This window comes from Orcinus orca, chromosome 20, assembly GCF_937001465.1.
Source record: "Orcinus orca chromosome 20, mOrcOrc1.1, whole genome shotgun sequence".
In the NCBI taxonomy this organism is placed as follows: domain Eukaryota; kingdom Metazoa; phylum Chordata; class Mammalia; order Artiodactyla; family Delphinidae; genus Orcinus; species Orcinus orca.
The window spans coordinates 42,584,191-42,599,160 of record NC_064578.1 but is presented as its reverse complement, the minus strand read 5'-3'; the positions used below and the strand labels follow the sequence as shown (position 1 = coordinate 42,599,160).

Genomic DNA, 14,970 nt, shown 5'->3' with positions numbered 1-14,970 from the left:
ACTCTGAATCCTATGACCTCCTCAGTAAGTACGCAGCACAGCTGTCTACCTAAGAGTCATTGCTAGTTTTCCCCCCTTCCTACATCCAGTCTATCAGCAAATCCTGCCGGCTCTTCCATAACACAATCCGAATCTAGGCACTTCCACCACCTCTCTCGTTACTGCTCTACTCCAAGACACCACCAGCACCTGCGTCTTAGGACCAGCCTCCCACGTGGTCTCCTTTTCTCCACTCCTGTCCCTCCAAGGCGCACCCTCCACATAGCAACAGAGCCTCCTGTAGCACAAATCAGAACACACCACTCCCCTGTGCAAAACCCTCCAGTGGCATCCTATCACGACTGAAATAAAATCCAAACCCCTCACCACAGCTCTTTGTGACCTGGCCCTCCTGCCTCTCTGGCCACACCTCTCTTTGCTGTCACCTCTCCTCACCTTGTCTCAGCTATGAGGCCTTCTCACATGCCCTGAATAAGTTGGGTTTGCCCACATCTCAGGACCTTTGCCTGGACTATTCCCCGCTGAGAGCTGCCTCCCACCATTCAGGTCCCCACTGCCCACCCAGGGCACCTCCACCAAAAAGCCTTTTCTGAGAGGTAGAACCAGGAAGATGCTATCTGTCTGTTCCTAGGCTCTCTGGGAGTTAAATGGTGAAATCAACACTTGCAAAGCCATTCTAAGGAGGCAGCAGCACACCCCAACATGTCTTTGGCTTGAGAAGAAATATATCTGTGAGGATGTAAGCCGGCCAGCCTCAGAAACACTGGAAAAAGTGAGCAATAAGGCAAGCTCTGCCAGTGCCCAGTCAGACTCTGGGCTCCTGGGAGAGAATCTTGGCCAGTGGACCTGGCCGAGGTTCATGCACCTGATTCTTTCAGCCTGGAATCGCTGATTACCAGGACACACTTGTTCTATGTTCCCCAGCCAACTTCTACTTGTGATCTGGCTGGTCGCATGTTTGCCCACTAGATGAACATTTTTTGGTCATGCAGAAAGGAGTTCCTGGTGATAACAATAATTTCTCTTTCTGAAAATCAACAAATTGGCATTCTTATTTTATTCATCAGTCTTGAGAGTTGATCAATAAAACCCCCTGAAGAGACTAAATCCATTCTTTTGACAAATCACCCAGACTGGCTTATAACCTTCTACCTGTTCTTAGATAAAATCCAAGTCCCTCAGGGACCCTGCAAGTCCTGGCTTCTATGAATCCCCATCTTCAACACCACCTAGCATAATTCCAGCCATGCCAGCTCATTCCTCAGGCCTTTGCATTTGCTGTTCCTTCTGCCTGGGATGCTTTCCCCATCTGCTCTCTGCATGGCAGGCTCCTCTCAAATGTCACATCCTTAAAGAGACCCTTCATGACTGACCTCCTCATCCAAAATAGCCTCCTCCTGCCATCTCTACCTGTTATTCTCTATCAGATGATGTCACTCTACTCTTATTCCCCTCATACGCTTGCCAGTGCTTGAAGTTAACTCCTATGCTTATTAGCTGTCCCCTCCCCAACCCTATGCCATAACAAAGCCAGCTCTATTAGGGGCAGGGACCCTGTCTGTCTTGCTCATGATTAAATTCCCAGAGCCTAGAACAGTGTCTGTCACATATTACGTACTCAGTAAACATTTGTCGAAAGAAAGAATGGGTGAATAGCTTAAATATGACAAGTTAAAAAAATCTAAGTAAGGTTTTACTTTCTTTGGGGGAAAAAAATGTATCTGGCAGCTAGACACTTCGTTTTATTAAAATCAAAGCATATAATAAATTCTTGACTAGTTTTGCTAATAATTTCATTTTTTCCAAAGGTGGAATAAAGCAATCACTTCTTTTTTTTTTTTTGGTTCATGGGCCTCTCACTGCTGTGGCCTCTCCCGCTGCGGAGCACAGGCTCCAGATGCGCAGGCCCAGCGGCCATGGCTCACGGGCCCAGCCGCTCCGCAGCACGTGGGATTCTCCCGGACCGGGGCACGAACCCGCGTCCCCTGCATCGGCAGGCGGACCCTCAACCACTGCGCCACCAGGGAAGCCCAATCACTTCTTTTTGTGTTGTTCTCAACAAGCACATATTCTGTAACTTGAAACAAAAACATAAAACTTTGCATTTTTACCAAAAGTAGCCAGCAGAGGGAGCCTCTCCAAGTAACTGCAGTCTATGAGGTCTTTCAAGGAGGTGCAATGAATTACAAAGGAAATCAATCATACAGGGAGAGTTGTGGAAGTAAACTGCAGGGTTAACCATTTTAGTACTAACTGTTTATATTCACCCAATTATCCAAGAGTTGAAAATGTTTTCTTTTTTTTTTTTAAGAAGATGTTGGGGGTAGGAGTTTATTAATTAATTTATTTATTTTTGCTGTGTTGGGTCTTCGTTTCTGTGTGAGGGCTTTCTCTAGTTGTGGCAAGCGGAGGCCACTCTTCATTGCGGTGCGCGGGCCTCCCACTATCACGGCCTCTCTTGTTGTGGAGCACAGGCTCCAGATGCGCAGGCTCAGCAGTTGTGGCTCACGGGCCCAGCTGCTCTGCGGCATGTGGGATCTTCCCAGACCAGGGCTCGAACCCATGTCCCCTGCATTAGCAGGCAGATTCTCAACCACTGCGCCACCAGGGAAGCCCGAAAATGTTTTCTTTAAAATGAGAATCCTGGTTAAGTTTAATATTTTTCAATAAGAACGTGAATTAGAAAATAAATTAAGAATTCAGGAACACAAAAATCTTACAAAAAAGTGAGCTTTTAATCTACTGCTTGGGGAATTCCCTGGCAGTCAGTGGTTAGGACTCCACGCTCTCACGACCGAGGGCCTGGCCTGGGAACTAAGATCTTACAAGGTACACGGCACAGCCAAAAAAAAAAAACACAACTACTGTTTGACAGGAATGAAGATATGTATATAAATTAACATTATGCCATATTAATAATCAAATTTAGAAATTTGGGGAAGAAACTCATAAAAGGGAGATTTTGGGACATGAAGTAAACTGCCAACCCTTACTTGATATATATCAACAAATTCTAAAACTTTCGGCAGAATCTCCACTGGACCCCCCCGCCTCACATTTCAAGAAGAAATGAGTTAAATACAATTCGAATGTATTACCCAGCTACCACTTTAGTCCACATGGGCACCAATAGTGCCACTGTTCCTTACTAACTCTATCTCTTCCTACCTAAATGCTTTATACATTTTCTATACAGTTAAATATTCATTCTGATCATAATTTTAATTGCAAAAGTCTTGCAATATAGGCTTAATTTTTCTTGTTTACTAGTAAAGCTGTGATGCCGATCCTTCATCTGAATCTGTGTGCGCATCACATGGCTAAATCCCTAGAGGTGGAACTGCTGAGGTCAGAGCCCTTATTTTAGGCGTCTGACAAATGAAACTGCCCTCCAGAAAGGCTGTGTGATTTATTCAACAACATCTGTGCCTGTTTTTGTACAGCCTGGCCCAAATCTAGTACTGTTATTCTAAAACAATTCAACAACATGATGGGCAAAATGACATTGTATTGTTTTTCTACTCTGCCTTCCTTTCTTTGTTAGGTGAGGTTACACATGCTCTTCATCTCTTTGTTGACCATGCCTCTTCTGATTTACCTGTCCATGTGCCTTGCCCATTTCTTACTGATCTATAGGAGCTTTTTTTTTTTTTTTTGTGGTACGCAGGCCTCTCACTGTTGTGGCCTCTCCCGTTGCGGAGCACAGGCTCCGGACCTGCAGGCCCAGCGGCCATGGCTCACGGGCCTAGCCACTCCGCGGCATGTGGGATCTTCCCGGACCAGGACACAAATCCGTGTCCCCTGCATTGGCAGGCGGACTCTCAACCACTGCGCCACCAGGGAAGCCCTCTGTAGGAGCTTTTGTTTGAATAGATTAAGAAGAATACTTTATTATAAGTTTACAAATATAATCAAATAATTAAAAATAAGAACAGCTCAGTCTGCCTACAGATTTGCAGTGACACTGGGTGTGTAATGACATGAGCTCCAGATCAGCAGGGTTGTTGCTGGAAGGAGCAGAAATGGAAGAAGAGAAGAAGTTCTATGTTCTGCTCTCAGCTTTAAAGAAATGCTGGGTGACTTAGAGAAAATGATATACTCTGTTCAAAAGCTGTGGACTCAGTAACGCAAAAAGATAATATTGCTCATTATGACCCATGAGTATATAACATTTTAGATGCATTACTGGTCAATGAGACTATTTTTCAGACATCTTGGCTTCCTTATCATGTACCGATAATCACGAAACATGGCATTAACATACCTCCACTGACCACAAACCCGCACAAGTAGTAAGACCTTTTGTGTGAGCTAGTGTAGGGTTTGTCCAAAACAATGCAATCTTTTCAAAGATGTGCAAACATCAATCAGAGCTTAGGCTTGTGTTAATGTAAGAGTCACGTTACCATGTGGATGGGACTTGAACCACAATTCTGGAGCCTTCTAAACTGATTTGTGGGGCATAGGCTTCTTTATTTTCAATCTGCGCCGTATCAACCACCACCTAACAGAGAAACAAAAACAAAAATCAGCTTTCAGAGAGGAAAACGGATCATAAACAAATCAAATGCATGAGCCTATCAATGCTGAGTGACTCTGGTCTCTGGTAAGAACTATTCCCCAGCAAGACAGATACTCAGAGGCCAGTCAGGAGCCCCACAGAGACAAAAACAAGTAATAAAGATGACTGAAAACAGTAATACTTCAATAAACAGAAACACATTCGAGGTGCAGGAGGTAGCGAACTCTGCAATCATTTTCAGTACTTCTTCCAAATTGTAAATATGTTAATTAGGAATCACTTTGTTTCTTTTGTTTCATTCCTAAGTATTTTTTCACTTTATGCACTTGAAAGAAGTAAAAATGTCATTAAAAATAAAACCAATGCTTTAGAAAAGCCTATCTGTAATGACTGACTCCAAGCCAGAAGTCGATGAAGCTTTTTGTAAAGACCATTTTATCCTCAACCATCAATAAAAACAAAATTACTTCAGGAAAAATGAAGAACCAACCCTTTTCTCAATGATTTCCTCTTATTTGGAGGAGAGTTTTTATTTTTCATATTTTTTGGTCACGCCGTGCAGCTTGCAGGGCCTCAGTTCCCCGACTAGGGACTGAATCCAGGCCACAGCAGTGAAAGCATGGAGTCCTAACCACTAGACAACCAGGGAACTCCCTGGAGGAGTCTTTAATACTACACAGATGATACAGTATGCTTTGTAATTTAAAGCATCTGACAAAGTGATGAATATATTTTCAAATAACTAAAAGAATTTTAAGAAAATAGTCATAAAACACTTTAAAACCAAATCTGTAACAGTTCAGAAAAGGCAAAGCCATGCAGAGTTGCTTATTAGGATTCCAAATTCAGCCTCTAATGGAGTTGATTTCCATGGCTGTAAAGAGAGTTCTCACAGCTGGTCTGCAATGTCCTTTGGAAAAGACTTCCTGTCCAAGTAATAGCCATTGTTGCAACAGGCAGGTGTTTCCTCTCTCCTCCCATCCCCAGAACAATAATCTAAAGGTTCTTTATCAGTCACAAACAACGGTGCCCTGGGATCAAGGCGGAGGGAATTAGGAAGAAGTTTTTGCTCTCTGAATAACATGGGACTTTTTTTTAAACGATGTTTTCTCCAAATAGCCTTTTGGGGACCTCCCTGGTGGCCCAGTGGTTAAGACTCTGTGCTCCCAATGCAGGGGGCCTGGGTTCAATCTCTGGTCAGGGAACTAGGATCCCACATGCATGCTGCAACTAAGAGTCTGAATGTCTCAACTAAGGATCCTGCATGTGGCAACTAAGACCTGGCACAGCCAAATAAATATTTTAAAAACTAAGCTAAAATCTTTTTTTTTTTTTAAGCTAAAATCTTAAAAACAAACAAAAAAAAGCCTTTGGGTCCTCCTGCCTTATCTTACACACTCCTTTCTGGAGAGCTTATCGCCATGGTTCTCCTAGTTTCAGCTAAAATGATCTTTGGGAGCCTCCATACTTCAGCAGGGGGTCTCCAGTTTACTCTTTTTCTTAGGGGTTCCTATACTAAGGAACAGATCTTAAGTGAAACGTAACTCACCACTGTGGACAGGCCCCCACCTGGCCCTCTACAAGGCAGTACCACCCTGAGCTGGGCCACCTGAGCATGCACTCACACCAAACAAAAGGACTGCATCCTCCCAACAGCTTCTTTTATGAATAAAGTAGGAATTAGAGTAAGAAACAGTTCTTTAATTTTCTAAATCTCTAATTAGCTTCCTTTAATCTCTGAAATGCTATAACTCTTCAAAAACCAGTCATTTAATTCTAGAAAGTGGGATAAGAACATAAGGTATACGGGTCAAAGGTACCTAACAAAAACCTAGATGTTGATTTCCTGACCCCACCCAACTTTGGCAAAAGTTATTCTTCTCACCAGAGGTGAAAAGACCAAACTTACCTGAGTTGATGTTGTTATTTTATTGCATAAACAGAGAACTGGGATACAAAGTGACTGCATGGGGGCACTACTTATACCATTGGAGGAGGTGATACTTGAGCTGACATCAGGAAAATGAGAATGAGTGAGTCACATGAAGATCTGAGAGGAGTATTCTCAGGAAAAAGGAGCATCAGGGGCAAAGGCCTGAGACAGGAAGAAGCTTCGTGTGTTTGAGCAACAGAAAGACATCCACTGTGGCTCCAGAGTAATCAGGCCAGGTGAAGGGTCCTATCAAATCGTTACTAATGTAATGGTTTCCTTAAATTCAGGAAAGCCTGAGACATCATTTTGCAACTAGGTACCCTGCTAATACATATTATCAATCTATTAAAGAAAAAAAAAGAATTTTTAATGCTGTTCTTCCTTTACCTTTTCTATCTGGTCTAAAACCTGCAGCAAGCAAAGTGCTTTTTAAATTCTCCAATGTTTCGCACATGTGCCCACACCACATCCTCACATGCCTGAAACGTCCTTCTCTATTCTCTCCCCCATCCACCACATGTGCTCACTCACCAGTCCAGCTTGGCCAAACAGCAGCTGCACGGCGGTCTTGCAGGCACCCCGCCACGTGGATGGGCACACCTGGTTCAGGACTTCAGTCACAGGAAAATCGTCCCTGGGTGTGATTCCATTATAGCAGCCTGCCTCCTTGATCAGCTGTAACATTGTATGCTACAGATTGATAAAAAGAGAGTTCGCACCTCAAAATAAAGCCATACCAGGTTCTAAGACTTGTAGAAATGCATTTACAGGTACACAATAGTCCTCAAGAAAAGAGCATTTTACATACTCCCATATCATGTCATTTTAATTTCTTAAGTAATTATCGTTAATTACCTTCAAAGATTTTTCTCAACCCTGTAGCGTGACTGGCTAGATATGAATACATGTGCGTTAACACACATATGTGATTTCTATTCTAGCACAAAATACAGCGTTATTTAGCAATGTGCTAACGCAAACTGGTTGAGGAATTTTGAAATTCTGAATAAGGAAACAAAATCATCTAGCAAAAGTAAATACCAATGAAAACCTCATCTTTATTTTGGATGAACAAGTGGTCAGGTATGCAGACTCTGGAAACAGACTGTATAAGCTCCAATTCCAGTCTACAACTTTCTAGCTGTGTGGCCTTGGACCTCAGTTCCTCTATCTGTCAAATGGGGAAAAGGGCAGTACCCACTTCATGGGTGAGCATTAACTAGACAATGCATGGGAAGCATTTGACACAATGCCTGGCACACATGATGCTCTGCAAATAGTCCTAATTACTTCAGTATTATGACAATATTTCTCCTCTTATTTAATTTATGAAAGTCCACTGAAACATTAATCATAAACAGCATTTTATAGTGTACTTTCAAAACCCTGTATTTTACACATTTTAAACAAAATTATGAATAAAACTAACTTGGCAAATGTCTCATTAAAAAAGTCACCCTAGGGGCTTCCCTGGTGGCCCAGTGGTTGAGGGTCCGTCTGCCGATGCAGGGGACACGGGTTTGTGCCCTGGTCTGGGAAGATCCCACGTGCCGCGGAGCGGCTGGGCCCGTGAGCCATGGCCGCTGAGCCTGCGCGTCCGGAGCCTGTGCTCCGCAACGGGAGAGGCCCCAACAGTGAGGGGCCCGCGTACCAGAAAAAAAAAAAAGTCACCCTAGGAGCTTCTGATTTGGTGAACACATGGAGGTGCTGGGACAGCGGTGACTGGAGAGAACAGGGAACCTCCAAGCCCCTTCCCCATGCCTTGCCCTAGGCATCTCTTCCGTCTGGCTGTTCCCGAGTTACGTCCTCTCATAATAAACTGGTGATCCGGAACTCTCCCAACAAGTTGGGATTCACAGCATCAATGTACTCAGATCAAGATACTGTAAGGAGAGTATGCTGAGGCAGACATAGCACATTATTGAAGAAGTTCAGTTATGGCTGTATAACTATAAAATGGTCACAGCCACTGCCTTAAATGCCAAAGTTTCCTTGGACCCTCTCCACACACTTCCTGGATCCCCCGGCCTCTCTTCTGGCTCCAGCGACCATCTGCCTCTGAGGACCCTGGCCCTGATCCCACTTCGGGGCTCCAGACCCATACATCCAATTGCCTGCTGAACAGCTCCACTTGGACATTTCAAAAGCAACCTTAAAATCACGTCCAAAAATATATTTTATGACGACTATCCCCGAGCCTCAATAAACAGCACCAAAGCAGCTGTCCAAGCCAGAAACCTGGGCCTCATCTCCTTTCCCCTCCCTCTCACAGCCAGTTAATCACTGAGTCCTGCTTATTATAACCTCTAGATTGCTCGTGAACGCTTCCACTCGCCTCCCATTATCACTTGATGGGGCCATGGCCAAAACCCTTCAGTGCTGGTCCCCTCCCAGCCACAGTCCATCCTGAAATCAGGGGGATCTTTCCGAAATGCAAACCTCATTACGCGACCTGTCTTGGTGGGATGCCAGCCACCTGGGGATGGAGCCCAGCCCTCACACTGAGGGTTTTCTGGCCTCTCCGGGCTGCTTTTCCAGCCCTGGCTCCTACCATGTCTCCCCTTGTTCTAGACGGTGGCCCTCAGGTCTGACTACGTATTAGAATCCCCTGGACAACTTTTACAAAATACCAGAGCCCAAGCCTTACTTCAGGACAATTAAATCCGAGTCTCATTAGTGACTGTCCTGGATGGCCAGGGGGGCCCCAGCTACAGCTCTAAGGAAGATCTTCAGCTCTTGGGATGGGCTCTCACTTCCTGGCCATCTCACAGCCTCAGCCCCACCCTCATACTTATTATTCAGGTCATTCTCTGCTTAAAGTCCTCTTCTCAAGAGTCACATCTCTTAATCCTCCAGGTGAGGCCCCCTTGTTCTGTGTTCCTATCACAACCTAGTGGGCTGTCAAATCTCCTAGCCTGGCACCAATGGATGCTCAATAAAGACGTACCAAATGGAGAAAAAAAAAACAACCAAAGTCCCCTAGTCTGCTTTTAGACACCAGTTTACTGAGGAAGGTCAATGCCTCCCGTCTTCCCTTAAGTTTTGCTTTTTAGTCTTGATTCTTTACAAGCCCTCAGGTTTCCTTAAGAACTCTGTTTTCAAGTTCACACCCGGTTGTTGGAACCCCAAGGAAAGCTACCGTCTTAAGTTTCAGATTGTCGGCGGCCGACTCGTTGAAGGAGACACCCTTCAGGAAGTTCGATCCTATCTGCACGGGGACGGTGGGAAGCTCACACTGCATGGGCTGCGGCGGGGTCTGCCTCCGCCCTGTCTGCTGTGCTTCTGCCTCGCTGCAGCAGCCCTGGAAAAGGGTTGGATAGGAGAAGAGAGTGACCCACAGCTCACCTCTCAAGACATTTGCCTCATGTGGATGGCATGAATGCCACACCACAGCTCCCAGGAGCTACCAGAAAGAAAAGTGTACCTGCAAACTCGCTTCAATTGCCTTTGGATTCAGGTGGAAACCGGCTTTCATTGCATATTCACAGTGACCTAAGCTTTCCAGAGCTATTTTATATGCCTGCAAAGAAATTGTTTTCAAGAATGAAGATTACATAGCAGATTATAAACTCACCAGGTTCAATGAAAACAGAAATTTTAAATTTCTATAGTTATTAAAAGACATGAGGCGAACTACCATCTTATTACTCTTTCCAATTGGTTCAGCATCATGACTTTAACTCCCTCCCTTGTTTTCATCCCTTAGATATTAATGTGCCGGTTCTGAAAAACGTACTTGCAGAGCACTGTCAATCTTTATGTTCAGTTCTTTTAGCTGGTGCTCAGGAATTGCTGCACTTTGAGAACAGAAGAGCTGTTGAACTTCAATTCCTGCCAGGCGGCCATCACAGCCTCTTTCTCTTAGTCTAGATGTTGCCTGCAACAGAAATGGTGACTGGTAGGTAAAAGAGGATTTTACAGATACTAGCAAAATTAAAAAACCAGAAAACAACTATAGTAAAGCTAGAAACTATCTAAGAATTAGATATAAACCAGACATTCCGGATCGCCTGTATTACGAAGTGAGCAAGCAGCCAGAAGTTCTGAAAGACTGAATCAAGCATTGAAGAGAAAGCAAACCTGACAATAGAACTGCCTTATTTAAGAAACCCCTGGGAATTCCCTGGCGGTCCAGTGGTTAGGACTCCGCACTCTGACTGCTGAGGGCCTGGATTCAATCCCTGGTCAGGGAACTAAGATCCCACAAACCACGCGGTATGACCAAAAAAAAGAAACCCTGGAAAAAAGACTTACCTACCTGTTATTTATTTTATATCTACATTACATATAAATTACATACACATTAAAAACATTCACATTTTAAATTTCCCTGCTTTAAAAAGACAGATACCCTAGTATATTGGCCCTTGGAGTTTCCAGAATTAAACAATATATATATGGTTGGGTGGTCCTATACACCAAAGTAAAAAACCTCACCAATAGGAAAAGAATAGGAAAAAAACATACACTGCAACATTAAAGGAAAAACAGAACTTTTGAGATCTGCACAGAAAAATGAAATACTTATTGTTTAGTCACTAAATATGTTTATGAAGAGTACATAAGAAAAACAAGAAGAAATTAATCTGTGTCTTGTGATGAAATGTTATCTATACATATGGATCAGGACTAGAGAATACAGAAAAATATATATTTGATTTACTAGATGGAAGGAAGGATTCAGGATGAACTGTCTTTCAATTTTTCAATGTCTGTTTTTATTGCAATAACATTTGTGCAACAAATAACATTTTTTAACAGTTAATTTTTGTTCTTCTAGGCCAAGGTAGGAGTTGTAATATTTACCAAAATTGCAGGACTAAAGGAAGTTAACTAGCAGCTATAATGCCATACATTTCCAAAGCTCCACAAATTCTGTATGAATACCAACCATTCCCTGAACCCTAACAGTCACACAGTTTAAAACCATTTGACTCTCTTTCTAGAACTCTTCCATTTAGTCAAATATGTAGCCCACAAGGTCTTATGTTAGGTGTCTCTGGATAGACAGTGGAGCACAAAACCTGGTCTCTACCATCTTGGAGCTGACAGCTTCATGGGTCGAAAAGGCAAACAAATAAAACATTTAAAAAATAAAAAATGGAGAAAAACATCCCAAGGGAAATAGAAAACTGTAACAGGGAGCGCCCAAGAAACTGAGAAATCACCATTTAGGCTGAGTTTAAGGCAGAGGAGGCAGTAAACCGAAGTGTGGGGTGGGGGTAGGACAGGCAGAGATGTCAGCAAAGGAACTAGAACCCAGTGAGCAGGGGAGAGTGGCCACAGATGAGGCTGGTGAGGAGGCAGGGGCCAGGCTATGTGGGACTAGGCAGGTCATGGGGATGGGTACACACTTTACCCTAAGGAAATAGAGAGACATGAAGGACGGCAAGACAGAAAGGGGAGAAGCAAGTCCAGCCACTGAAGCTGTCAGGGGAGAGTAATGATTCCCTGAACTACGTTAGTGATAGTGGACACAGAAAGAAAGGGACAGATTTGCAGTCATATTTTGGAGGTAGGATATGCAGGGCTTTCTTATGGATTGGATGTAGATGTGACAGAAAAGCTGGAGGATAAATCTCAGGTTTCTTGCACAAAGGACCCAGTGTGGGATGGCACTACATGCTAGCACAAGGAAGATTTGAGGAGGAACAGTGTGTACAGAAAGGCTAAGGGCTGAGCCATCTGAAGACCTGAGGAGGGCAGCAGCTGAATATAGGGGCCTGAGCCCACGGGGGAAGTGAACCGGGCACACACATTTGTGTGCTTGTGGCCCCAGCCCACCAGCAGTTTTTAAAGTTCCAAGACTAGATGGAGACGCTCTAGGGGAGAGGGCACGTAGAACTGAGCCTTGAGAAACTCATATTCATAAGTTATGTTGAAGAGAAGCTAGCAAAGTGGATGGAGAGGCTAGCCCAAGAGCTAAGAGGGTACCTAAGAAGACCTGGTTCTCCACAAGAAGAGAGGATTTCCAGGGCTCATGTCGCTGTGAGCTGCTGAATGGAGTCATCGGGATCCTTGGATTTCTGCCAATTATCTTTGGCAACATGGAAGGCACCAATGACCTTGACAAGACAAGGTATGTTCTTGTGTAGGTGTGGAAGCCAGATTTTAGTGAACTGAATGATACCATTTATATAAAGTTTCATATTGTGCAAAACAATATATTTATGGATACATACATATAGAATAAAAATATAAAAATATGCATAGGAATCACAAACTCCAAAATCAAAAGAGGTTATCTCTAGAGAGAAAGGAATATGAATAAGATAGTGGAGAAGTACAAAGGGAATTCAAGTGCATTTGTAATAATATTTTCCTGTTAAAAATAAAAGGTATGAGGGCTTCCCTGGTGGCGCAGTGGTTAAGAATCCGCCTGCCAATGCAGGGGACACAGGTTCGAGCCCTGGTCCAGGAAGATCCCACATGCCGCGGAGCAACTAAGCCCATGCGCCAGAACTACTGCGCCTGCGCTCTAGAGCCCGCGAGCCACAACTACCGAAGCCCACAAGCCACAACTACTGAAGCCCGCGCGCCTAGAGCCCGTGCTCCGCAACAAGAGAAGCCCCCGCACCGCAAGGAAGAGTAGCCCCAGCTCGCCACAACTAGAGAAAGCCCACGCGCCGCAACTAGAGAAAGCCCACGCGCAGCAACGAAGACCCAACGCAGCCAAAAATAATAAATAAATAGAATAAATTTATTTAAAAATAAAAAAAATAAAATGCCAACAAGAAATGTGTCATCGCCTACTACATCCCCACCTAGCTACCTGGCTGACCACTTACCCTCCGTATACCCTCCAGCCTCTTCTCCCTGGTCCCTCTTCCTAGAAGCTTGGCTGCACTTCTCGTCGGAGGCCAGGCCCTTCCCCTGGGCTCCTGCACACCTTCATCACGGCCCCTCAAACCTGTTTTTCAAAGACTTTTCTCCTAGGAGGCTGTGAGTGGAGGCTACTACCTCAGTGCCTGCACATGCCTGGCATGAAGTGGGCATTTACAAAGATATTCACTGTTAAATGAATGAACAAGCTAATGACAGCAGGTGAAAACTCACACTTCTACATAAAATGGCTCTTTTAAGAACCAACAGGTAAAGGCCCTCTGGAGCCTCTGCTATCTGAACAAAGGGCACCAATCTCCCCAAAGTCAGGGTTACCTCAGCAGCCCCCCGCCAGGACCGCACAGCATCCTCCAGTTCTGGTGTGTGGCCCATGCCAGATAAGCTGCCGCCACTGCTGCTGTTCTTTTTTTCTGGCACAACAACCTCGGCAAAGCAAGAGTGAGCCACTGGCTGGACCTTCTGTAACGCCTGGGTCAAAAACTGGAAATGGACCTGCACCACTGTCAAGAAGCATCGCCCCAACACCTGTGAAAACAAGAGAGCCAAGGATTTTAAGGCTGTGGGTTGCTACTGCATGACTGCAATCAATTCTCAACTTGAGTAGAGGTAACAATTAACTGGAAATCTGAAATCATATGAAGTTAAAAAGTCACCATGCTTTAGAAGGATCAGCCTTTGTTCTCACGTTTGGACCTGGGTGGCCTGAAACCTAGAAATCAAGATGTTTGAACCAAATAGCAAGCCCCAAGGTTCGAATGGGCCTTCCCCTTCCCATCTAGCCTCCCTCCACTCCTGTTCTCCACTCCCCTCATCTGGACTGTGGCTCACACCAACCCTGGTTGTCTTTGAGCTCCTGCTGAACCAGAGCAACCTACAATTCCAATTCTGTCCACACAGTATTCAGAGGGCAGAGTAAAAGCCAGGTGATTAAAAATCCAAAAGGTCAGTTTGACTGTAAGAAGACATTCCATTGGAAATGGAATCCAAAGATACAGGTTATTTTGGTAACAGTGTTATTAACATAGTTATTACATAGTTATTAACATAGCTGTATGTCATATTTCCAGTCTTACAAAACAAAGCTCACAGATCTGTCTTCTAGGAGTCAACAAAACATACTGATAAGTCCATTTGTCAGAACAGTAGAAACCCACTCACCTGATATGTATTAGTAGTTGGTTGGTTGATGCAGTAGTCCATTAAAGTAGAAAATTCATTTAAAAAACTACCATATACATGCTATGTTAATATATACTATTAATATGTAATTATAATATATGTACTAAAAATATACTACATACCATAAACATTTTAAGATACAAATGTGCCTTTATCTGCCAACCTCTGGCATTGGCTAAAGCTGTTCTCTGACATGACTTGTCGTTCCCCGTTTGCTTTCTTGTGTTAACTCCAGCTACAAGGTGTTCTCTATGATTTCCTACTTCTTTTTTCTTTAAAAGACAGCAAGAATTTGCTGCTTGCAAAGCAACTTGAGCAGACACTTTCCAGATTATTGACATGTCCCCCTAATCTTTTACAGTTGTTTTAGCCATACCAAATTCAACAACAACAAAACCTTTTTGTAACTCCTTTATCATGTTCCATAACATTCAAAACATTTTTTTTTTTTTTGCGGTACGCGGGCCTCTCACTGTTGTGGCCTCTCCCGTTG

The 14,970-nt window shown here is 43.9% G+C and overlaps 1 protein-coding gene and 1 pseudogene across 4 annotated transcripts in view; both read right to left on the bottom strand.

Annotated features, from left to right (window-relative positions):
- Nucleotides 1–14,970, bottom strand: part of GARRE1 (granule associated Rac and RHOG effector 1) — an 80,930-nt gene that overhangs the window by 12,290 nt on the left and 53,670 nt on the right. For all 4 annotated transcript variants that reach the window (XM_033414019.2, XM_033414021.2, XM_049702904.1 and 1 more), the window contains 6 exons: nt 13,614–13,823; nt 10,192–10,332; nt 9,880–9,975; nt 9,595–9,756; nt 6,987–7,145; nt 4,407–4,504 (listed from right to left, as the gene is read on the bottom strand). In XM_033414019.2, coding sequence (XP_033269910.1) covers nt 4,407–4,504; nt 6,987–7,145; nt 9,595–9,756; nt 9,880–9,975; nt 10,192–10,332; nt 13,614–13,823 — 866 coding nt within the window. The remainder of the gene's footprint in view (nt 1–4,406; nt 4,505–6,986; nt 7,146–9,594; nt 9,757–9,879; nt 9,976–10,191; nt 10,333–13,613; nt 13,824–14,970) is intronic.
- Nucleotides 1–14,970, bottom strand: part of LOC101280623 (capZ-interacting protein-like) — an 81,472-nt pseudogene that overhangs the window by 40,836 nt on the left and 25,666 nt on the right.